This window comes from Somniosus microcephalus, chromosome 3 (genome assembly GCF_052327205.1).
Source record: "Somniosus microcephalus isolate GS21.2 chromosome 3, FLI_Smic_1.0, whole genome shotgun sequence".
Lineage (NCBI taxonomy): Eukaryota > Metazoa > Chordata > Chondrichthyes > Squaliformes > Somniosidae > Somniosus > Somniosus microcephalus.
In genome coordinates this window covers 165,345,467-165,371,051 of record NC_140989.1, presented here as the reverse complement: position 1 = coordinate 165,371,051, position 25,585 = coordinate 165,345,467, and the positions used below count along the sequence as shown (strand labels likewise).

General features: G+C 46.9%; 1 protein-coding gene across 4 annotated transcripts in view; it reads left to right on the top strand.

The window, feature by feature from the left end:
* The window catches only part of LOC147121525 (syntaxin-binding protein 5), a 324,726-nt gene that overhangs the window by 205,054 nt on the left and 94,087 nt on the right, over positions 1–25,585 (top strand). For 2 of the 4 annotated variants that reach the window (XM_085981855.1, XM_085981857.1), the window contains exons 15-19: positions 195–415; positions 1,503–1,681; positions 14,503–14,628; positions 21,434–21,585; positions 23,646–23,729. In XM_085981855.1, the coding sequence (XP_085837981.1) occupies positions 195–415; positions 1,503–1,681; positions 14,503–14,628; positions 21,434–21,585; positions 23,646–23,729 (762 nt within the window). The remainder of the gene's footprint in view (positions 1–194; positions 416–1,502; positions 1,682–14,502; positions 14,629–21,433; positions 21,586–23,645; positions 23,730–25,585) is intronic. The other 2 variants (XM_085981856.1, XM_085981858.1) reach the window with 1 other exon arrangement.

The following is a 25,585-nucleotide window of genomic DNA, read 5'->3' as shown; positions in this document are numbered from 1 at the left end:
TGTTTGATTCTTTGGTATTTACTGGCTGATCGGTGATGGTGTTACTAGGACCAAGAATATAATAAGCCTATCATAAAGAGCAAGTGCTCAATATTTAATAAACATTTGTTAATTTACTTTTAATTTGAGGCAAATCTGTCAAGTTTTGATTTAATATTCTTATCCTTCATATTTTGATTTTCCTTGCTCATTAGTAACGTTACAAGTTTTGTATAAGATGAAGACATCCAAGGTATTTGAAAAATCTCGGAATAAGGAGGAAAAACCAAACACAGACATAGTGGATGAAGACCCATATGCCATTCAGATTATCTCATGGTGTCCTGAAAGTAGAATGCTGTGTGTGGCAGGAGTATCAGCACATGTAATTGTTTACAAATTCAGCAAACAGGAAGTGACAACAGAGGTTATCCAGGTATGACTTACAGTTATTAAAGTATGCTTGAGATATTGCATTCTTACAGTGCTGTAACATTAGTTAGTTATATTTATAATGAACACATGCACATCAGCTTGTAACCTGATGGTAGTCTTGACAATTAAGTTTTGGAGGCCACTCAGCCCATTGTGCCTGTGCTGGCTCTTTGAAAGAGCTGTCCAATTAGTCCCCTGTTCCTTCCCCATTGCGCTGCAAATCTTCCCTTTTCAAATATATGAAAGTTACTATTGAATCTGCTTCCACCACCCTTTCAGACAGTGCATTCCAGATCATCACAACTCCCTGCATAACAAAAATTCTCCTCATCTCCCCTCTGGTTCTTTTGCCATTCATCATAAATCTACGTCCTCTGATTACCGACCTTCCTGCCAATGGAAACAGTTTCTCCTTATTTACTCTATCAAACTCTTCATAATTTTGAACCCCTCAATTAAAAGGCATTAAACATCACACCAATATTCATCAATGGCAGGCTGCCGAAATTGGGTTACAGAGCATTAAAGAAGTACATAGTTCTTTAAGTATTCATGGGACTGTAAACTAATGTGGTAATGTTCCCATTAGTAGCTGACCTGCTCTCGCCAGCTAAGGCCTGAGTTTAGGCATTCAAGCTTGCTGGATCTAAGTCCACAAGTTGAGAGTGCAAGGTGTTGTAGTGTTTATTAACAGTGCCGTTGTTCTTTAGTACATCACTCAGTTAGGAACTCGTATTGTGAACTCTGCTGTTCTTGACTAAAGCCGTGCTTCATCGCTGTGCTCACCATTAAGAGAGTAAAGTCACTTTTCATCGTGATGTGTCGCAAGCAACATTCCATTGTGGTGCTCACTGATGTGACTAAAATGATGTATTCCTCCTTGTTCTTAATTCTGTACTTTAGAACTGTTTAGTCTGATAGAATGTTAATAAAAATCCAATTAGCTGAATTTTGGTTAATAAAACCATCTGGTTTGCTTGCGTCAAAACAAAAGACCTGTTTAGATGCCTGAATATTAAGTGGGTAGATACTGCTGTATAATAGTGTCGCCCCCCCCCCCCCTTTCTTTACTCTCTCCTACTGTTCAGATGCTCGAAATACGATTGCATTACGAAATAAATGATCTTGAGTCACCGGACACTGATCAAGTTCTATCAGTGGGGACGTCCTGTCAGGGGTCGAACTCTCAGACTGCAAACTCTCAGTCTCATCCCTCTACAAGCAGCAGCTCATCAGATGGTCTCCGCGATAATGTACCCTGCCTAAAGTGAGTATTGAAAGAAAGTTAGGGCCAACCTTATTCATTAGTACATTATATATCGTCTTTCATGACCTCAGGATGTCCCTAAGTGCTTTATGCTAATATGATCGAATTCTTCATTAAGATGGAGAATGAAGTACTTGATTCAGAGACTAGGGTCCTCAATTTAAATAAAGGAAACTACGATGGTCTGAGGAGCGAGTTGGGTAGGATTGATTGGGGAATGGCACTCAAAGGGTTGACAGTGGCTAGGCAATGGCAAACATTCAAAGACCGAATGGATGAGCTACAGAATTTGTTCATCCCAGTTTGGCATAAAAATAAAACAAAAAAGGTGACTCAACCGTGGCTAACAAGGGAAATTAGGGATAGCATAAGATCCAAGGAGACGCCATATAAATTGGCCAGAAAAAGCAATAATCCTGAGGATTGGGAGCAGTTTAGGATTCAATAAAGGAGGACAAAGGGCAAAGGGATTAATTAAGAAAGGGAAAATAGAATGTGAGAGTAAGCTTTCAGGGAACATAAAAACTGACTGTAAAAGCTTTTATAGATATGTGAAGAGAAAAAGATTGGTGAAGTCAAGCGTGGGTCCCTTGCAGTCAGAATCAGGGGAATTTATAATGGGAAACAAAGAAATGGCAGACCAACTAAATTCATACTTTGGTTCTGTCTTCACAAAGGAGGACACAAATAACCTCCCAGAGATGCCGGGGAACATAGGGTCTGATGAAAGGGTGGAACTGAAAGAAATCAGTATTTGTAGGGAAATGGTGTTAGGAAAATTGATGGGACTGAAGGCCGATAAATCCCCAGGGCCTGATAATCTACATCCCAGGGTACTTAAGGAAGTGGCCCTAGAAATAGTAGATGCATTGCTGGTCATCTTCTAGAACTCGATAGACTCTGGAACAGTACCCATGGATTGGAGGGTAGCTAAAGTTACCCCACTATTCAAAAAAGGTGGTAGAGAAAAAGCAGGGCATTATAGACCGGTAAGCCTGACATCGGTCGTGGGGAAAATGCTAGAATCTATTATAAAAGATGTAATAGCAGAGCACTTGGAAAGCAGTGACAGGATCGGACAAAGTCAACATGGATTTACAAAAGGTAAATCATGCTTGACTAATATACTGGAATTTTTTGAGGATGTAACTGGTAAAATAGATAAGGGAGAACCAGTGGATGTGGTGTATTTGGACTTTCAGAAGGCTTTCGATAAGGTCCCGCATGAGATTAGCGTGCAAAATTAAGGCACACGAGATTGGGGGCAAGGTATTGACTTGGATAGAGAACTGGTTGGCGGACAGAAAGCGAAGAGTTGGAATAAACGGGTTGTTTTCCGAGTGGCAGGCAGTGACTAGTGGGGTACCGCAAGGATCGGTCCTAGGACCCCAGCTGTTCACAATATATATTAATGATCTGGACGAGGGAATTGGATGTAATATCTCCAAATTTGCAGACGACACAAAGCTGGGTGGGAGGGTATGCTGTGAGGAGGATGTCGTGAAACTCCAGTACGATTTGGACAGGTTGGGTGATTGGGCAGAAACATGGCAAATGCACTATAATGTGGATAAATGTGAGGTTATCCACTTTGGTGGCAAAAACAGGAAGGCAGATTATTATTTGAATGGCAATAGATTGGGAGAAGGGGAAGTGCAAAGAGACCTGGGTGTTCTTGTGCACCAGTCGCTGAAGGTAAGCATGCAGGCGGTTAAGAAGGCAAATGGCATGTTGGCCTTCGTAGCAAGAGGGTTCGAGTACAGGAACAAGGATGTCTTGCTACAGTTGTACAGGGCCTTGGTGAGACCGCACCTTGAATATTGTGTGCAGTTTTGGTAGCCTTACCCGAGGAAGGACGTTCTTGCCATGGAAGGAGTGCAGCGAAGATTCACCAGGCTGATACCTGGGATGGCAGGAATGACGTATGAGGAGAGATTGTGTCGATTGGGCTTATACTCACTGGAGTTTAGAAGAATTAGAGGGGATCTCATCGAAACCTATAAAATTCTGTCAGGCCTGGACAGACTAGATGCTGGAAGGATGTTCCTGATGGTCGGGGAGTCCAGAACCAGGGGTCATAGTCTAAGGATAAGGGGTAGGACATTTAGGACTGAAATGAGGAATGTCTTCACCCAGAGAGTGGTGAACCTGTGGAATTCTCTGCCACAGAGGGTGGTGGACGCCAGTTCATTAAATATATTCAAGAAAGAGTTGGATATATTTCTTAAGGCTAAAGGGATCAAGGGATATGGGGAGAAGGCGGGGACAGGGTACTGAATTTGGATGATCAGCCATGATCTCATTGAATGGCGGAGCAGGCTCGAAGGGCCGAATGGCCTACTCCTGCTCCTATCTCCTATGTTTCTATGCAAGTACTTTTGAAGTGTAGTCACTGTTGTAATGTTGGAAACATGACAGCCAATTTGTGCATAGCAAGGACCCACAAACAGCAATGTGATAAATGACCAGATGTGAGATCTCCACAGATGCTGCCTGATCTGTTTTAGGTGTTGGTTGAGGGATACTGGGGAGAATTTCACTGCTCTTCTTCGAAATAGTGCCATGTTGTGGCGGAGACCACATAGGGACAATAACACAATGTATAGCCAATGCTGTTATATGTACCTAAACACAATTCACTTTGTATAGCAATGTTGTGATGTGCACATGCCGAGTTGGGTTATCGGTGCAGGATCCCTTTAAGAGCGTCGGTAGCGTGATGACATCATGACGTTGGTTGCGCCATGACGTCATAGCCCCTGCACGGGGCTGAGCCTTGAGACCTCGTGGACAGTGATTAAAGTAAGACACGTTTTGCCTTAGCTTAAACAAAAGTCTCTGCCTGTTGTTTTCTATCGATCCCAACATTGGTGACCCCGCTGCTCTTTTGGACGATTCCAAAGACCTCATCTGAAATGGCGACGAACGCTGTTTCCATCAAATTACCCGAGTTTTGGGAACAACAGGCTGCCGCTTGGTTCGCCCAGGCCGGGGCTCAATTTGCACTCCGGGACGACACGAGGTACGACTATGTCGTCTCTGCTCTCGGCAGCTCCACCGCGGCCAGAGTCGTGAACCTGCTCGAAAACCCCCCGGAGCTCAACAAATACGGTACGCTGAAAGCGCACCTCTTACTAAGATTCGGACTCACCGAAGCCGAACGTGCACGCCGGCTTCTCTCTCTACCCGGGCTTGGCGACCCCAAGCCCTCGGAGCTGATGGACCACATGCTGGCCCTCCTGGGCGCACACACGCCGTGCTTCCTCTTCAAGGAACTGTTCCTTCAACAGCTGCCAGGTCAGGTACGGTTAGCCAACTCTTCCACTACCGATTTCCGCGACCTGGCCAAGGAGGCCGACAAATTTTTCTCCGCCGGGCACCAGTACTGCGCGGCTACGCGGAGCCCTGCCCCCACTGATATAGCCCAACGGCGGCAACCCTCAAGCCTCTGCTTCTACCACGCGCAGTTCGGCCCCAAAGCCAGGAAGTGCCAGTCCCCGTGCAGTTTTCCTGCGTCGAAAAAAACTAAAGACCACTCGTCGGCTGCAATGGCTGTCGGCAGCTTGTTGTTTATTGCAGACACCGACTCCGGACGTCGTTTCCTTTGCGACACGGGCGCCCAGGTGAGCGTCCTGCCCGCATCAACCATAAACATTCAAGAGGGGAACCACAGCCCCGTCCTCTAAGCCGCCAACGGCAGTTCCATCCGCACCTTCGGGAAACAGAACGTGGCGCTTTGTTTCAGCGGGCAGCGGTTCACCTGGGACTTTGTCACAGCAAAAGTGTCCACCCCCCTTCTCGGCGCTGACTTCCTCTGCGCCAATGGCCTTTTGGTGGACGTCAAGAACCGGCGTCTCATCAACGCGGAAACCTTCAGCTCGCTCCCATGTTCCCTCAGCGGGTCCAGCACGACGCAGTTGTCCAGTGCACACTCGGCCTCTGCCGACTTTTCCCACCTCCTCGCCCAGTTCCTGGACCTCACGAAGCCCACGTTCTCGTCCGCCGCCACCAAACACGGGGTAGAACACCACATCTCGACCACCGGTCCGCCCGTCTACGCCCGCGCTCGGCGCCTCGACCCCGGGAAGCTCGCCATCGCCAAAGCCGAGTTCGACACCATGGAGCGCCTCGGCATCATCCGCAGGTCGAACAGTCCGTGGGCTTCGCCCCTCCACATTGCCCCGAAACCAGGCGGCGGGTGGCGCCCGTGCGGAGATTACCGGCGCCTCAACGACGCGACGACCCCCGACTGCTATCCGATTCCACACATCCAGGACTTTTCCGCCCGCCTGGACGGGAAAGTGGTATTCTCGAAAGTGGACCTCATCCGGGGTTACCACCAGGTCCCTGTCCAGCCACAGGGCGTCCCGAAAACAGCGGTGATCACCCCGTTCGGGCTATTCGAATTTCTCCGCATGTCATTCGGCCTCAAACGCCGCACAGGCTTTTCAACGCCTAATGGACAACGTGTTACGGGACCTGACGTTCCTGGTCGTCTACCTGGACGACATCTTCATCGCCAGCGCCCCCAGGACGGAGCATGTGTCCCACCTCCGGATTCTCTTCGAACGACTCAGCCAACACGGCCTAATCGTCAACCCGGCCAAGTGCCAGTTCGGGCTGTCCTCAGTCGACTTTCTCGGGCACCGCATCACGAAGGACGGGGCAGTGCCACTGCCATCGAAAGTGGAGGCCGTGATGGACTTCCCGCGACCCCTCACAGTGAAGGCCCTGCAGGAGTTTTTGGGCATGGTGAACTTCTACCATTGTTTCGTCCCCCGAGCAGCCCAGCTTATGAGGCCCTCAAAGGCAAGCCCGACAAACTCGCCGTCAACTGGTCCGATGAGATGGCCAGTTCTTTCACGGACGCGAAAAGGGCCCTGGCTAACGCGACCATGCTGGCGCACCCGTTACCTGATGCGCCGATCGCTCTCACCACCGACGCCTCGGATTATGCGGTCGGCGCCGTCAACGGCTCCTGGCAGCCGCTCGCCTTTTTCAGCCGGCAGCTCCGCCCCAACGAGCGGAAGTACAGCACCTTCGATTGCAAGCTTCTTGGCCTCTACCTCGCCGTCGGACACTTCCGTTTCCTGCTGGAGGCTCGCCCGTTCACGGCTTTCATGGACCACAAGCCGTTGACCTTCGCCATGGCCAAAGCCTCCGAGCCGTGGTCGGCCCGTCAGCAACGCCAGTTGGCCTTCATCTCGGAGTTTACAACGGACATCCAGCATGTGGCTGGGAAAGACCACCCCGTCGCCGACTGTCTCTCCTGGGCCAGCGCCATGCACCTCGGCATCGATTACACCCGCATGGCGGCCGACCAGGCCTCTGACACGTACTTCCAGGCCTACAGGACGGTGGTCACGGGCCTTCAACTAGCGGACGCTGCATTCGACGCTGCCGGCACCACACTCCTGTGCGACGTCTCCGTTGGGCAGCTACGTCCCATCGTGCCCGAAGGGTGGAGACGGCAAGTTTTCGACGCCGTCCATAATCTTTCCCACCCGGGCAGGAAGCCGTCACAGAAGCTGGTGGCGGCTAAGTTCGTCTGGCACAGGCTCAGGAAAGACGTTCGCGACTGGGCCAGCACCTGCGTGGTATGCCAATGCTCGAAAGTACATCGCCATACTTTTGCGGTGCCCGAGAGGCGGTTCGACCACGTTAATGTGGACCTGGTGGGGCCCCTGCCGCCCTCCCGCGGGTTCACCCACTTCCTCACAATGGTCGCCAGAACCACCTGATGGCCGGAAGCCGTCCCGCTATCTTCAACGACGGCCGCCGATGTGGCTCGGGCGTTCATCAGCACTTGGGTCGCCCGGTTCGGCGCCCCATCTGACATTTCCTCCGACCGGGGGCCCCAGTTCACGTCCGAGCTCTGGAACGCTGTCGCCCGAGGCCTCGGGTTGAGACTCCACCGCACCACAGCATACCACTCTCAGGCTAACGGGCTGTGCGACTGGTTTCATCGCTCCATGAAGGCCGCGCTCCGGGCCAACCTCAGGGACGACAGCTGGATCGACAGACTCCCATGGGTCATGCTGGGACTCAGGACCGCTCCCAAGGAGGACCTCCAGTCCTCTTCCGCCGAGCTCGTCTACGGCCAGCCGCTACGGGTTCCCGGGGATTTCGTCCCCATCGCAGTGGAACCTTGGTCCGCAGCCCGTCAGCGGTCCGACCTTCTGGACAACGCCAAGGTTTTCGCGCCGGTGCCCACGTCGCTGCATGGCCTCCCGCAGTCCCACGTTCCGCTCGACCTTCGTGAGGGGAGTACGTTTTCGTCCGCCACGACGCCCACCGGGGACCTCTTCAGCCACCCTACGAGGGACCATTCCGCGTCCTGGAAACCGGGGACAAGACCTTCGTCGTGGATGTCGGCGGTATGCCAGACTACATTTCCGTGGACCATCTTAAGCCAGCCCAACTGGATCTGGACCAACCCGTTGAGTTGGCACAGCCCCTGAGGCGGGGCCGACCTCCGGTTTCCGCACCCTCAGTCCACCACCGAGCGCCCGAGGTCCCTCCGACGAACCCCCCAGTTCCTGCCCCGGAACTGAGGAGCCGTTGCGGCCATGTGATCCGGCCCCCCCAACGACTGACATTGCCAGTGCTAGTGAATTCTGGGGGGACGTATGTGGCGGAAACCACATAGGGACAATAACACAATGTATAGCCAATGCTGTTATATGTACCTAAACACTATTCACTATGTATAGCAATGTTGTGATATGTACATGCTGGGTTGGGTTATCGGTGCAGTGTCCTTTTAAGAGTGTCGGTAGCGTGATGACGTCAGAGCCCCTGCACGGGGCTGAGCCTTCAGACCTCGTGGACAGTGATTAAAGTAAGACACGTTTTGCCTTAGCTTAAACAAAAGTCTCTGCCTGTTGTTTTCTATCGATCCCAACAATGGCATCTTTTACGCCCACATGAGAAGGCAGATGGGGCTTTGGTTTAGCGTCACATCTGAAACACGATACCTCTGAAAGTGCAGTGCACTCCCTCAGTACTGCACTGGAGTGCCTGCCTAGATTTTGTGCTCAAGACTCTGGAGTAGGACTTGAACCCAGAACCTGCATGCTCACAGGAGAGAATGCTACCACTGAGCGACAGCTGACACTTCGATGTACACACGAGATATAGAGCCACTTGGCGAAATTTCTTTTCACATACTGGATTAAAGCAGTAGAAATAGTATGAATTGTAAAATGTGGCATGTGTTAGGTTTACTGTTGGGGGACAACAAGCTACTGTGATTGTATTAGTCACATCACTAACCTCTGTTACCCTTTCACCTATATCACGCCAATTTTACTGTGCTTTATGTGCTCACTGTTGTGGTACAGAGTTTCATCGTGGCTCAGTTGATAGTTCTCTCACCACTGAGTCAGGAGGTTGTGTGTTAAAGCCCCACTCCAGAGTCTTGAGCCCACAATCTGGGCTGACACATCAGTGCAGTAATAGAGAGTGCTGCACTGTTGGAGGTGCCGTCTTTTGCATTAAACCGAGGCCTTGCTTGCCAAAAAGAAAATAGTCATTCATCCTATTTGCTGTTTGTGGAGCCTTGCTGTGTGTAAATTGCACATATAACAGTGACTGCACTTCAGAAGTAATGAATTGCCTGTAATGTACTTTGGGACATCTTCAGGATCTGTAAGGTACTGCAGAAATGCAAGTGCTTTCAAATTTAAAATCATCTTTATTTTTTTATAAAGTTATTTGATTCATGAAATTGCAGAAAGTTAGTTTTAAAGCTCTCATTTCTCAATAGAAAAGTCTGACTTAAAGGACTAAACTTTCAGAAGAGAGGCATCACATCTCCTGGCCGAACATTTTAATTTGAGGTTAATTTGTGATGTGTTATGTAAATAATCAATGGCAGGAACTTAAGTGGCCCAGAATTTCCTGAAAATTTGTGCCATAGTAATGGTGCAGCTGCAACGTATGCCACCTGTCTAGCGCAGAAATTCCAGGAAAGTACGGCGCGTGCGATTTATGCTAGTTTTCATGCCACACCAAAATTTTGTGGATTGTGCTGCTCTGCTGGCACCATCGCCGAAACCTTAAAAAATGTGCCATTGCTACGGTGCAGGTTTTTAGGAAATTCTGGGCCTTTCAGCTCCTGCCACTGATTATTTACATAACGCATAACAAATTTACCTCAAATTAAACTATTTTCCCATATGAGATGTGTGATGGCTCTCTTCTGAAAGGTTTATCCCTCAAGTCAGAGTTTCCTATTGAGAAATGAGAGCCCTTTAAAACTGGTTGTGCAAGCTCCACATCCATTCAAAATGGCAGCAATCGCGAATTTACTGGATTGGCGCTACTTTAATCGCCAAATACAGGAACACTGTTGGGTTTAAATACTACAAATGTTAGTTCTGGGCACAGGATTTAAGGGTTGGAAGGATATCAAAAACAGAATTTACTTTATGAAATAACCTGTTCATTTTATGTTTGTTAAGAATGGTATTTTATTATAGGCAGTAAAACTCCTGGTCCTCATTTATACATATACTAGCGGGGGGGCCCGGCGTTGCCGGGGCAGTTTAGAGGGCCGCGCGGTCGACGGCCGGCCGCTGCCGCTCCCCCGCTCTGTGTCTCGGGCCGCACGGTTGACAGCCGCCCGCTGTCGCTCCCCTGCTCTGTGTCTCGGGCCGAGCGGTTGTGTGTCCGGCCCGAGTGACCCCAACTTATCTCCCGCTCCGGCGGGCTGACGCAGCTGCCCCGCTCGCTGTTGAGGAAAAGATGGCGGCGAAGTTTCGGGAGGCTGCAGGATTAGGTCCCACCCGTGACGCACCGATTAGTCAACCATCAGGTCACTGAACTGTAGGATTGGTCAACCATCACGTCACAATGCTAATGAGCGGTAGGATTGATCAACCGCTAATGAGCGGATTTTTGAACGTTTTTTGTATACTGTCCGAACAATTTTTGTCCGACCAAAAAGTAAATACGCCTATGACACTCCCCTGATCATCAGCTTTCTTTTGATATAACATATGTGTAGGTACGACGGACAAATGACAGTTGCTACATCGAAATGGAAAGTGAATTCCTGGCAGATAGGATTGCAAACAGCACTTAGGATGGATATTTGATCATCATTTTTCTAAGTTTTGCCAGCTGAGATGTAACAATTTCACAGTTAGTGATATTTTCATTGCGTTAGGTTATATTATAGGTATAAATCCAAGACATTCACATGCCATCCTCTGAGTTTTCATTTTTAATTAAATAACGTTGAAGGAAATTACAGATTTGTAAAGTGGTGCCGTTAACGTTTGGAGTTTGAACTAGAGGTTAAATGCTCAACAACATCTCAGTGATTTCCTGCCCCTTTCAGATTTTTCTAACCAGAGTAGACCTAAATTGAGTTGGAGTTTTGGTAAATTAATGAATATTTTGTATTGCTGGTGTGCATTGAGTTGGACTGGCAGCTATTTTAACAAACATCAAGCCATGTGCTTCATCTGATTAAAACTAAGAGGCATGAAGTGAATTTATCTCAAATAAGCCCAGAATGTTTTGCCAACATTTCTGTATGTTGTAATATTGCTCAACTTGCACACAAAGAAGTATGCTTTAATCTTTTTTATTTAATTGGACAGTCATCAATTGTTTTACTGTAAAATGTCAGTTTTGAAGTGTTAATTTTTTTAAATTATTTTGGGATGAGGGCATCGCTGGCAAGACCAGCATTTATTGCCGATCCCTGGTTGCCCTAAGAAAGCTTGATAGAACTGAATGACTTGCTAGGCTATTTCAGAGGGCAGTTAAGAGTCAACCATGTTGGTGTGGAACTGGAGTCACATATAGGCCAGAACAATAAGGACAGCAGGTTTCCATTCCTAAAGGACATTAGTGAACCAATTGATCTTCACAAAAATCCGGCAGCTTCATGGTCATTTTTACTGATACCAGCCTTTTATCTTTTTTAAACTGAATTTAAATTCTCAAACTGCTATGGTGGGATTTGGGCTCTCATTCTCTGGATTATTAGTCCAGGCTGCTGGATTACTAGTCCAGTAACATAACCACTACACTATCACACCCCAGTTTCACAAAATTAAGGGCTAAATTTCTTCTCGTATTTATAATAAAAAAAAAAAAAAAAAAAAAAAAATCCCCTTTCCAATTACTGAATTGATTCCTTCAAACAAAAATTCCTGTTTAACAACAGAAAATGCTGGAAAAACTCAGCAGGTCAGGCAACATCTGTGGACAGAAATTTGAGTTGACGTTTAGAGTCGAACCCTTCTTCAAAACTGGAAAGAAAAGATAGATCGGAGGCAGGGCTGCGATAAGATAAAAGAAACAAAAGAAGTAAAAAAGAGACAATAAAAGGTGTTAGAAGCTAGACGAGATGGTAATAGGCTGAGATTGGGTGTAAAGTGTACTGGCAGGGCAAGGGATAGCTGCCAGGTGTGAGAGCGAAACAAAAGGAAAGGGGGCGGGGGGGGGAAAAGGAGTGGAAAAATTACAAGAAAAAATGAAATAGGGGCCGAGGTTATGATCTGAAATTGTTGAACTCGATATTGAGTCCGGAAGGCTGCAGAGTGCCTAATCGGAAGATGAGGTGCTGTTCCTCGTTTACGTTGAGCTTCCGTGGAACAATACAAGAGGCCAAGGATGGTGAGGTCCGAGTGGGAATGGAGCGTTGAATTAAAATGACAGGCGACCGGAAGCTCGGGGTCACCCTTGCGGACTGAACGGAGGTGTTCCGCAAAGCGGTCACCCAATCTGCGTTTGGTCTCCCCAATGTAGAGGAGACCGCATTGTGAGCAGCGAATACAGTATACTAGATTGCGAGAAGTACAAGTAAATCGCTGTTTCACCTGGAAGGGGTGTTTGGGGCCTTGGACAGTGGGAAGGGGGGAGGTATACGGGCAGGTGTTACATCTCCTCCTGCACGGGAAGGTGCAAGGGGAAGGGCTGTTTGGGGCGATAGGAGTGGACTAGGGTGTCTCGGAGGGAGAGGTCCCTGCGGAATGCTGAAAGGGGAGGGGAGGGGAAGATACGTTTGGTGGTGGGATCACTTTGGAGGTAGCGGAAATGCTGGAGGATGATCCGTTGAATGCGGAGGCTCGAGGGGTGAAAGGTGAGGACAAGGGGAACCCTATCGTGGTTCCGGGAGGGAGGGGCAGGGGTGACGGCAGAAGTGCGGAAGATAGAACTGACACGGTCGAGGGCAGTGTCAATCACGGTAGAGGGGAATCCTCGGTTGCGGAAAAAGGAAGACATGTCTGAAGCACTGGTGTGGAAGGTGGCATCGTCGGAGCAGATACGGCGGAGACGGAGAAACTGGGAGAATGGAAGAGAGTCCTTACAGGAAGCGGGGTGGGAGGAAGTGTAGTCCAGGTAGCTGTGGGAGTCAGTGGGCTTGTAGTGAATATTGGTCGATAACCTATCCCCAGAGATGGAGACGGAGAAGTCGAGGAAGGGAAGAGTCGGAGATGGACCACGTGAAGGTGAGGGAAGGGTGGAAATTGGAGGCAAAGTGAATGAAATTGTCAAGCTCGGGACGAGAGCAGGAAACGGCACCGATACAGTCATCAATGTATCGGAAAAAGAGGTGAGGGAGGGGACCCGAGTAGGACTGGAACAAAGATTGTTCCACATAGCCCACGAAAAGGCAGGCATAGCTAGGACCCATGCGGGTACCCATGGCAACACCTTTTGATTTGGCGGAAATGAGTGGAGTTAAAGGAGAAGTTGTTCAATGTGAGAACAAGTTCAGCCAGGAGGAGGGTGGTGGTGGATGGGGACTGGTCGGGCCTCTGTTCAAGGAAGAAGCGGAGCGCCCTCAGGCCATCCGGGTGGGGGATGGAGGTGTAGAAGGATTGTACGTCCATGGTGAAAAGGAAGCGGTTGGGGCCAGGAAACTAGAAACTGTTAAAGTGGCGGAGGGCGTCCGAAGAGTCGCGGATGTAGGTGGGAAGAGACTGGACAAGGAGAAAAGATAGAGTCAAGATAGGAAGAGATAAGTTCCGTGGGGCAAGAACAGGCTGAAACGATGGATCTACCAGGGCAGTCCTGTTTGTGGATCTTGGGAAGGAGGTAGAAGTGGGCTGTGCGGGGTTGGGGAACTATGAGGTTGGTGGCAGCGGGGGGAAGATCTCCAGAGGAGATGAGGTCAGTGACAGTCTTGGAAATGGTGGTTTGATGTTCGGTAGTGGGGTCATGGTCCAGGTGGAGGTAGGAGGAGGTGTCGGAGAGTTGGCGTTCCTGTTTACATGATCCGAATATTGTTGGTGTAACTCTCACTGTGGAATAGCCTTCACGCACTTTGTACTTGGAAACCAAACTTATCATGGATCTGGCTGCTGAGCCAGAAAGGGCCCGAGTTCAATCCCTCAGTCTACGCTAAATGAGCTTATCTCCGTTCAGGGTTATGGTAGGGCTGCTGCATTTGGCCTTTTAACCCAGCTGGGATTCCCTCCTCTCGACCACTATTCGGAACGGCGCGTGTATGGCGCTTAGATGTGGTCAGGGTTAGGCTCAGCTGTTCACACTACCCCTCCCTGCAGTCACCGTTTGGGCTCCACACACTACTTGGGCAAAGCAGCAGAGGCCAATCTGTGCCTGTGGAGTCATGGCCGAGTGCGAAATCATCACCTTCAGGAGATGAGAGCAGGAAAGATTGATGAGTAAATTTAAACCTTACTGTGTTGCTAATTGTTGCAATTTGAAGGTTGTGCCTTTAGTGTAAACTAAATCAATGGAGAATTCTGAACAGTAAGATATTAATAAATCTTTATTTGTAATTCACACAATCCTGAAAGGTTGCATAATAATCAAATACATGTTTCCTTCTCCAGAATTAAAAGTACTCCGCTAAAACAAGGAGCAGGCTATCAGGCTGAAGTAGTGATTCAGTTGGTTTGGGTTAATGGCGAACCTCCACAGCAGATAACCAGCCTGGCAGTGAATTCATCATATGGACTGTGAGTACCAGCCTTACTGTCACTAAAACTCTGGGCATGCGGAAGTAGCAGATGGAATTTAATAGAGAAGTGTGAGGTGATGCATTTTGGCAGAAGGAACAGGGAGAGACAATATACACGTAATGGCACAGTTTTCAAGAGTGTGCAGGGACAGAGGGACCTGGGAGTTAATGTGCATAGGTCCCTGAAGATGGCAGGACATATTGAGAGAGTGGTTAGCAAAGCATATGGGATCTTGGGCTTCATAAATAGAGGTATTGAGTACAAAAGTAGAGAAGTTATACTGAACTTTTATAAAGTGCTGGTTAGGCCACAACTGGAGTATTGCGTCCAGTTCTGGTTACCACACTTTAGGAAGGATGTGAAGGCACTTGAGAGGGTGCAGAGGAGATTTGCCAGAATGGTTCCAGGGATGGGAGATCTTAGCTACAAGGACAAGTTTGAGAAGCTGGATTTGTTTTTATTAGAGCAAAGGGGGTGGAGAAGTGATTTGATAGAGGTGTACAAGATTATGACGGGTTTGGATAGGCTAGACGGGGAAAGGCTGTTCTTGCTAGTTGATGGTACAAGGACTAGGGGACACAGATTTAAGGTTTTGTGTAAGAGATACAGGGGGGACGTGAGGGAAAACTTTTTTACATGGTGAGGACCTGGAACTCGCTGCTGACGGAAGTGGTGGAAACCGAGACGCTCAATGTTTTCAAGGGGAGACTGGATAGGCACTTGAGGGAAATAAACTTGCAGGGCTACGGGGATAGAGCGGGGGAATGGGACTGACTGGATTGCTCTACAGAGAGCTGGCACGGACTCGATGGGCCGAATGGCCTCCTATTGTGCCGTTATGACTATGACTCATCTGTGCAGAATAAGCTGCCTTACCTTTCCCAAATTCGAGCTGTTAAAATGTGAAATATATACAGAACTGCTGAGTAGATTTTCTGCCTGAAGGCTTTGTGTCTTAATGCGAGGAGCATTTGTAATAAGGTGGATGAATTGGCTGCGCAAATAGAAGTAAACAAATACGATTTGGTTGGGATTAGGGAAACGTGGCTCAAGGAAGGCCAGGACTGGGAACTCAACATCCAGGGGTATTCGATATTCAGGAAAGATAGGCAAAAAGGAAAGGGAGATGGGGTAGCATTACTGGTTAAAGAAGGGATTAACACAATTGTAATGAAGGATATTAGCTCTGATGAGGTGGAATCTGTATGGGTACAATTGAGAAATACTAAGGGGAAAAAAACATTAGTGGGAGTGGTTTATAGACCTCCAAAACAGTAAGGCGGAGGTTGGGGATGGCATTAAAAGGGAAATTAGAGAAGCGTGCAATAAGGGCACAGCAGTCATCATTGGTGACTTTAATCTACATATAGATTGGGCCAACCAATTTAGTAACAATACTGTGGAGGAGGAATTCCTGGAGTGTTTACGGGATGGTTTTCTGGACCAATATGTCGAGGAACCAACCAGAGATCAGGCCGTCTTAGACTGGGTATTATGTAACGAGAAAGGATTAATTAACAATCTTGTTGTACGAGGCCCCTTGGATCGGGGCGGTCATAATATGATCGAATTCTTCATTAAGATGGAGAATGAAGTAGTTGACTCAGAGACTAGGGTCCTCAATTTAAATAAAGGAAACTATGGTGGTCTGAGGAGTGAGTTGGGTAGGATTGATTGGGGAATGGCACTCAAAGGGTTGACGGTGGATAGGCAATGGCAAACATTCAAAGACCGAATGGATGAACTGCAGAATTTGTTCATCCCAGTTTGGCATAAAAATAAAACAAAAAAGGTGACCCAACCGTGGCTAACCAGGGAAATTAGGGATAGCATAAGGTCCAAGGAGAGGGCATATAAATAGGCCAGAAAAATCAATAATCCTGAGGACTGGGAGCAGTTTAGGATTCAACAAAGGAGGACAAAGGGATTAATTAAGAAAGGGAAAATAGAATGTGAGAGTAAGCTTGCAGAGAACATAAAAACTGACTGTAAAAGCTTTTATAGATATGTGAAGAGAAAAAGATTGGTGAAGTCAAGCGTAGGTCCCTTGCAGTCAGAATCGGGGGAATTTATAATGGGGAACAAAGAAATGGCAGACCAACTAAATACATATTTTGGTTCTGTCTTCACAAAGGAGGACACAAATAACCTCCCAGAGATGCTGGGGAACATAGGGTCTGATGAAAGGGTGGAACTGAAAGAAATCAGTATTTGTAGGGAAATGGTGTTAGGAAAATTGATGGGACTGAAGGCTGATAAATCCCCAGGGCCTGATAATCTACATCCCAGGGTACTTAAGGAAGTGGCCCTAGAAATAGTAGATGCATTGCTGGTCATCTTCCAGAACTCGATAGACTCTGGAACGGTACCCATGGATTGGCGGGTAGATAATGTTACCCCACTATTCAAAAAAGGTGGTAGAGAAAAGGCGGGGAATTATAGATTGGTAAGCTTGACATCGGTAGTGGGGAAAATGCTAGAGTCCATTATAAAAGATGTAATAGCAGAGCACTTAGAAAGCAGTGACTGGATCGGACAAAGTCAACATGGATTTACAAAAGGTAAATCATGCTTGACTAATCTACTGGAATTTTTTGAGGATGTAACTGGTAAAATAGATAAGGGAGAACCAGTGGATGTGGTGTATTTGGACTTTCAGAAGGCTTTCGATAAGGTCCCACACAAGAGATTAGCATGCAAATTAAGGCACATGGGATTGGGGGCAAGGTATTGACTTGGATAGAGAACTGGTTGGCGGACAGAAAGCAAAGAGTTGGAATAAACGGGTCGTTTTCTGAGTGGCAGGCAGTGACTAGTGGGGTACCGCAAGGATCGGTCCTAGGACTCCAGCTGTTCACAATATATATTAATGATCTGGACGAGGGAATTGGATGTAATATCTCCAAATTTGCAGACGACACAAAGCTGGGTGGGAGGGTATGCTGTGAGGAGGATGTCGTGAAACTCCAGTACGATTTGGACAGGTTGGGTGATTGGGCAGAAACATGGCAAATGCACTATAATGTGGATAAATGTGAGGTTATCCACTTTGGTGGCAAAAACAGGAAGGCAGATTATTATTTGAATGGCAATAGATTGGGAGAAGGGGAAGTGCAAAGAGACCTGGGTGTTCTTGTGCACCAGTCGCTGAAGGTAAGCATGCAGGTGCAGCAGGCAGTTAAGAAGGCAAATGGTATGTTGGCCTTCGTAGCAAGAGGGTTCGAGTACAGGAACAAGGATGTCTTGCTACAGTTGTACAAGGCCTTGGTGAGACCGCACCTTGAGTATTGTGTGCAGTTTTGGTCGCCTTACCTGAGGAAGGTCGTTCTTGCCATGGAAGGAGTGCAGCGAAGATTCACCAGGCTGATACCTGGGATGGCAGGAATGACGTATGAGGAGCGATTGTGTCGATTGGGCTTATACTCACTGGAGTTTAGAAGATTGAGAGGGGATCTCATCGAAACCTATAAAATTCTGTCAGGCCTGGACAGACTAGATGCTGGAAGGATGTTTCTGATGGCCGAGGAGTCCAGAACCGGGGGTCATAGTCTAAGGATAAGGGGTAAGCCATTTAGGACTGAAATGAGGAGGAATTTCTTCACCCAGAGAGTGGTGAACCTGTGGAATTCTCTGCCACAGAGGGCGGTGGAGGCCAGTTCATTAAGTATATTCAAGAAAGAGTTGGATATATTTCTTAAGGCTAAAGGGATCAAGGGATATGGGGAGAAGGCAGGGACAGGGTATTGAATTTGGATGATCAGCCATGATCTCATTGAATGGCGGAGCAGGCTCGAAGGGCCGAATGGCCTACTCCTGCTCCTATCTTCTATGTTTCCATTAAAGCTCGAGTTAACCTTTTGTTCCACGTATCAACTTTCTATTTTTTGGGACGCGTGGGGGTGGAGGTACAAATCAGTTGGTTCCCCATCAAGCTAATTCCTGCCAGAGGCTGTATTCGCCATACCCTGTCGTAGACTGTACCCATTTTCACCCACCTCATTCCTGTACTACGGTACTTTCTTCCTGACCCCTCTGTCTACACCTTCAGTGCCCTCTGCTAATTTCTCCCCTACTTCCTGCTTGGAGTCTCTTCCTCCTGTAAATCACCTGCAATGGCTCCTCGAGAGAATCACTTGCAATGGCTTCTCTTCCTGCTCCTGCACCATTACCTCTGGAGTCCCCCAAGGATCTATCCTTACCCCTCTCCTATTTCTCATCTACATGCCGCCCCTTGGCAACATCATCTGAAAATACGTCAGGTTTCAAATGTACTTTGACAACCCCCAGCTCCACCTCACCACCACCTCTCTCGACCCCTCCACTGTCACTGATTTATCACAGTGCTTGCCTGACATCCAGTATTGGGTGAGCAGAAATTTCCTCCAATTAAATATTGGGAAGACCGAAGCCATTGTCTTCGGTCCCCGCCATAAACTCCCGTTCCCTAGCCACGGACTCCCTCTCTCTCCCTGGCCACTGTCTGAGGCTGAACCAGATTGTTCGCAAACATTGCCGCCCTGTTTGACCCTGAGCTGAGCTTCCATCACCAAGACTGCCTACTTTCACCTCCATAACATCGCCCGTCTCCAACCCGCCTCAGCTCATCTGCTGCCGAAACCCTCATCCAAGCCTTTGTTACCTCTGGACTCGACTGTTCTGGCCGCCCACCTTGCACCCTCCGTAAACTGGAGCTCATCCAAAGCTCTGCTGCCGGTGTCCTAATTCGCGCCAAGCCCCGTTCACCTATTGCCCCAGGCTCGCTGACCGACATTGACTCCTGGTCCAGCAACGCCACGATTTTAAACTTCTCATCCTTGTTTTCAAATCACTCCATGGCCTCGACCCTCCCTAACTCTGTAACCTCCTCCAACCTTCAACCCTCTGAGATCTCTGCACTCCTTCTGCACATCCCCGATTAAGCAACGCATCGATTTTAAAATTCTCATCCTTGTTTTCAAATCCCTCCATGGTCTTGCCCCTACCTATCTCTGCAATCTCCTCCAGCCCCACGACCCTCAGATATCTGCACTCCTCTAATTCTGGCCTCTTGAGCATCCCTGATTTTAATTGATCAACCATTGGTGGCTGTGCCTTCAACTGCATAAGCTCTGGAATTCCCTCCCTAAACACACCTGCCTCTTTACCTCTCTCTCCTCCTTTAAGAGGTTCCTTAAAACCTACCTCTTTGACCAAGCTTTTGGTCACCGCTCCTAATATCTCCTTATGTGGCTTGGTGTCAAATTTTGTTTGATCACTCTTATGGAAGCACCTTACGAAGTTTTGCTACGTTAAAGGCACTATATAAATGCATGTTGTTGTAAAGCCCCTTGGGATATTTTGTTACATGAACTGTTACATACAGTTTATACAGACACGAGCCTTAATTGGGGAGATTATTCTGAGTCTGCCCTGGCTTCCTTTTTAGATGGGCATTCTGACCCACTCGCTGTGCTCCAGAAATCCAATGCACCTGGGTGTAGACGCAGAAAAATCTCCCCTAATATGCTGCTGACTTTCATGACTGACAACCAACCCATCAAAAAGCACTTTTTTTTTTTAAAAAAGCAAAATAAACACAGCCAATCAAATCAGTTACCATAATTGGTTCCTCACACTTCAAACCCCATAAAAACAAATATATATAAGAAAATAGAATAATTGTGCAAGCAAATCACAAAATTTGACCCGTAAACTCAGTAATTCCATCTTCCAATAGCTAGAATAATTTTTGCGCACATGGGCATTTCTTCCCATGGGAGCTGCCGCCTTGTTCGCAGAGCTTCCATCTTTGATCTTCCCATATAGGAGTGAATGATTGAAAAATTAAATTTACCCTGATGCCCCACAGGCCTGTCATGGACTTTTTTTTATGTCAAATAGAGATCAGTGCATGCTCTACATCTCCCGAATGATCCTGAGCTGAAGGAGCTGCAGACTGTAAACCATGCTGCTCCCACATCTCTGTTCTCTTCTGCACCCTCTTCCCAAGGCCCAGGATTTTGCTGCTAATGGGCCTCCCCTTTCTTTCCTGAATGCTACCACATCTCCTGCTCCAATGCAGTCTGGAATTCAACTCTTTTTTTCTCCCACCCCCCCCCCCCCCCCCCCCGCCGCCCCAAGTACTTTTATACAGCAGGCCTCATCAGTCCTGCGAGCCCCAGTCCCTGGGTGCTCCCAAACGCTGGTCCCCTACCATCACTCAGCGTGCGACCAGAGTTATAACCCGTCACGTTCCTATCACGGTTACGTATTGCACTTGGTTAGAGATGCAAAACTAACTTTGTTTCTTGCTGAGTCCTTCTACCCTGAAGCCAGAAAGTTATAAGCAACAACAACCACCCTCTAATTGATTTCAACAATTTACAAATGACTAAAATTAACCTGCATCTGCCTATTTAGACCATTTAGAACAGATAGTCCTTAAGTAGTAAATTTAAAGAAACGGACCAGGTGAAGCACAGTTCAATCTTTGCACTACATCTGTCCTTCAGACCCCATGTTATGATGGGAGATTAACTTTTGTATGTGTGTGTCTCTTCTCTCCTCTCCCTCGCTCTCCTTTCTGTCGCTGTATATCATTGTGTGCATGTATCATTGAGGAAACAGGTGTATGTATTTGTGTCATTTTCTCTCATCAGTTGGTAGAATATATTCCATTGTCCCTTCTAGCCTAATGTCCGTGGGATACAAGCACACATTCACTTAAAACACTGATGGATTTTCAGGGTAGGATGCAGTGTTTAGGATTTACTTGCAGACTGAAGATATTGTTTAATAATATAATTTTTTTTTTTCCTTTTAGTTTGGTGTTTGGGAACTGTAATGGCATTGCAATGGTTGATTACATTCAGAAAACTGTACTACTAAACCTGGGCACAATTGAACTGTACGGGTCGAACGATCCTTATCAGAGACAACCAAAGTCCCCCCGCAAAACACGCCAAGCCTCAGGAGGTAAGCACTCGTGCTTTTACTTTTGTAACACCTCTTGGAGCTGAAATGAACTTGATGTGCTCAGCAGATGTAGACATAGTGCACACAAGAAGGAACCTGTAGTGTGAAAGCATTAATTAGGCAGAAGCCCAGTGCAGAGAGCTTATGCGATATTTACACAGACTGAGGGGGCTCGGCAAGGTAGATGCAGAGAGGATGTTTCCCCTCGTGGGGAAATCTAGAACTTGGGGGCATAGTTTCAGAATAAAGGGTCGCCCTTTTAGAACTGAGATGAGGAGGAATTTCTTCTGAGGGTTGTAAATCTGTGGAATTCTCTGCCCCAGAGAGCCGTGGAGGCTGGGTCATTAAATACATTTAAGGTGGAGATAGACAGATTTTTGCAAGATAAGGGAGTGTGAAGGGTTATGGGGAGCGGGCAGGGAAGTGGCTTTGAACCCAAGATCAGCCATGATCTTATTGAATGACGGAGTAGGCTCGAGGAGCCAAGTGGCCTATTCCTGCTCCTATTTCGTATGTTCCTACTGTTCATGCCCAGATATTTTAAGACAGCATGAAGAGCAGAGCAACAGTTGCTATTGGTGTGAAAGAAAGGTTCTCTTTTAAAGGGAGCATTATCATCGGTCTGAGTTCAGGGATCAGTGGGGCTAGGATCAAACAACAACCTGGTCTGCAAACGTACACATCACAAGGTTTCTCACACAAGGCTTCTTGTGAAATAAAACCGGTAGGTGTGGGTAAGGAATTGGCAGAAGGATAGCAAGCGGTGGGTACTTGTTAATGGGGTGAGGGAGATGGGGACTGAGTGAAATGCCCCAGGAATTGGTGCTGGTGCTTCGAAGATTCCTAATCTGCATTATGACCCAGAATCAGAAACAGAAGAGAGGCGCAGACTCGATGGGCCGAATGGCCTCCTTCTGTGCTGTACTATTCTATGATTCCATGATTCAATGCAAACTGGTCAAATTCGCAGATGTTAAACTTAGGGAGATTTAGTCAAGTGGTGGAAGCAACCAATGACCTATAGAAGGAGTTGGATAAAAATTTGCCATTGCCCAAATCAGTGGCAGATGAAATTCAATACAGATGTGCAAGATACTGCACGCTGGAAGGAAAATATAGGTGTAACAAGTACACTGGGTGGTATGAACATGAAATTGCAAAATTAGCAGGCCTATGAGACTAATTGGATAGCATAGTTGTCTCCCTGCTACCGACTCAACCTTGGCATCTCAATCACAACTGGACAGAATTCCACCCACATTCAGAATCCTCCCGTCCCACGTCTTGCTGCCCAGACCCAGCTCCTCCTCATCTCAGCTGTCAGGATCATCACTTGCTACTTAACGCTTTGCCTCACCACCTACTTTGTAGCAACCCGACTTCTCAACATAGAAACGTAGATGTTTGCAGAACCAAAGTGGAGGCTATTCATGTCTGCCGGCCTTTGCTGGAGCAATCCAAAACCAATCCCACTGCCATATTTTCTTCTATTAGCCCTGTTTATCTCTCAAGATGCAGCGGTTTCTGCCTCAATGTAACTTCTTTGCCTAATTGTCTGCCACTGTTACTCCTCTCTCCGATTAGAAGTATCCCCACTCACTGCTCAGAGGGTTTTCGGAAGCTGACATTTTTAAATGACCTACCCACAACGTTATGGGATCCTCTTCACCACATTGTTGTTAGTTGCATTTTATACTGACCTAAATTACTGACCTTTTATAATTCAGTTACTTAAATTATACAATAACTTTTAACTTTCTCATTAAATACACATCAGTTGGATGGCGAGAAGGCTAATCTGCTAATACAGCTTGTAGGACCTAAAAGTTTTTTTTCTTAAATATCTTGCATGCCTTCATGCCTTAAGTTCTGTTTCAATAGCATGTGATTTTCCTACATCATACGAATATCGTGTTGGGGTCATGAGAAAATAGCCCCCAGCAATGTCTGATTTTAGTTTCTTGCCTATGTATAGATTGCACTAAGTTTTGTTCTGCAGATTATTACAGCCAAAAGACTATTTTGGTGTTGTGCTCTTTCTTTTTCCATTGCATCCTAAGGCATGCTGACGGTGACTTCTTGCATGTGTGGCCTTTCTAGTTTTTATTCTGAGTCTGTGAAAAGACTTCGTTCTTCATATCTAAGTAAGTTATCTCACGCGGTGACACAAATTTCCGTCTTACTGTTTGCTTTTTGAAGTTACCATATGTAGCAAAAGCCGTTGAAATCAGTGCAACCTGCAAAGTCCCCTTTATCCCCTTTAAAGTCTCCATACGATGAGCTGTTAAGAATATATTTGTCCGCCACAGCTGCCTGCACTGGTAGCATAATGCCTGGAGATACTCTCGAGTAGCTTTGTTTCAATAGCTGCTGCATAAGAGGGCGATTGTGGTAAGTAGGTGGAGTGTTTTTTTGAGATACGCAGCTGAAGCTTCACAGGAGAATATTCCACTTTGCAGGTGAATCGGCGTTAACATTTTCTTCAAGTTCACTGTCAATCATATTATCAACCAGTTAGCGACATCTCCCGTGTTGACCTATAATCACTCGTAGAAAGAACAGACAATGACCAAGGGTTTAATTATCGGTACAGCCCAAGTGTCCACCCTCAGGAGAGGAGAGCACGTTATTAGAGTACTGCAGGGAGTTTGCATCATATAAATAGATTGCATAATGGCCTCTGTGCACTGGTGACAGTACTTTGTCAGATGTACATTTTCCTGCATTGAAGGTGGATGCTTCATACAACACTTGACATTCTTCAGATTCAACAGGAGTTGGGTTGACACCAGGGTTGAGACTGGGAATGACGACGGCCTAGGTTTCTGAACATTTTGGCCAAACTTTCACATCGTGAGGAAGGCCATTTGGCCAATTTTGGCTCATCCAGAAAGGCCCAACAAGTAACTCCCCTTTCCCGTCAGGGTGTCCAACTGTTCCTTAAATGATTCCAGGGTTTTCACCTCCACTCCTCCATCTGGACGATCATTCCATGTATTGATCACTTTGTGTGAAGAGCTTTCTGATATCAGTCCTAAATTTGCCTTTGATTAGCTTAAACCTGTATCCCCTTGTCCTACACTCAAAATTTAAATGAAAGTAATATTTGAGATTTACCTTTGCCATTCCTTTAAATGTTATATATCTCTAAGGGCTCAATCCCATTCACCTTTCAAGACTGAAGAGACTAGGTTTCTCTGCTCTTTTCTCATAACTCAAATCTTCTGACTCTAGCTTAGCATTCTGTTAGCCTGCTCCAAGTACAGGAAACTTTTTTTTATCCGGCACCGATGTGGTGCCGGTTCATCAAAAATTCCGGATAACCGAAAGCTATAGTAAAAGATACGGAGAGCTGAGAGCTCCGTATAAAGCAACAAACCCTGTTGCTTAACAACAGGTTCAGAACAATGGCCACAAGTTCCAAGCGTCTCTGTAGCTTAGCAACAGCTGCAGCCACACCCTTGCACAGCAACAGATCGAGGAAGGCAAGTACAATATGAAGTAAAACTTACCTGAACCTACTCCTGAATTTTGCCGGTTAACCGAGATTTCCGGTTATTTAGGTGCCGGTAAATCGAAAGTTTCCTGTAGTTGGATTTAGTATCCTTTTTTTGTCGCCATCACTAGTTAGACAGTTTGCTAATTGTTTGAGAAGCATAGAAGTGACTTATAGTAGGTAGGTCCTGCCGGGTGAAATTGAGGAATTCGTGCAGTATAAAACATGAATGAGAAGTCTGAGCATACACCATTTTGATTAAGGTCCAGAAACCTGAATGCAATAAAGTGAAATAGGAAATGTACCACACTGTGTTTTGGAAGTGCTTTGAAGGTACATTTTTTTACATAAAAATTCCAACGTTGCTTGGAAACATTGCTTTACAACGATCTCTGACATACTGGGGTAGACTTTCAATTTACCGCCCAAGCGTGTAACTGGTGTTGTAGATTGGGTGCCCATTCCAGAAACTGCCTCATTTTCATTCCCATTGATATTAATGGG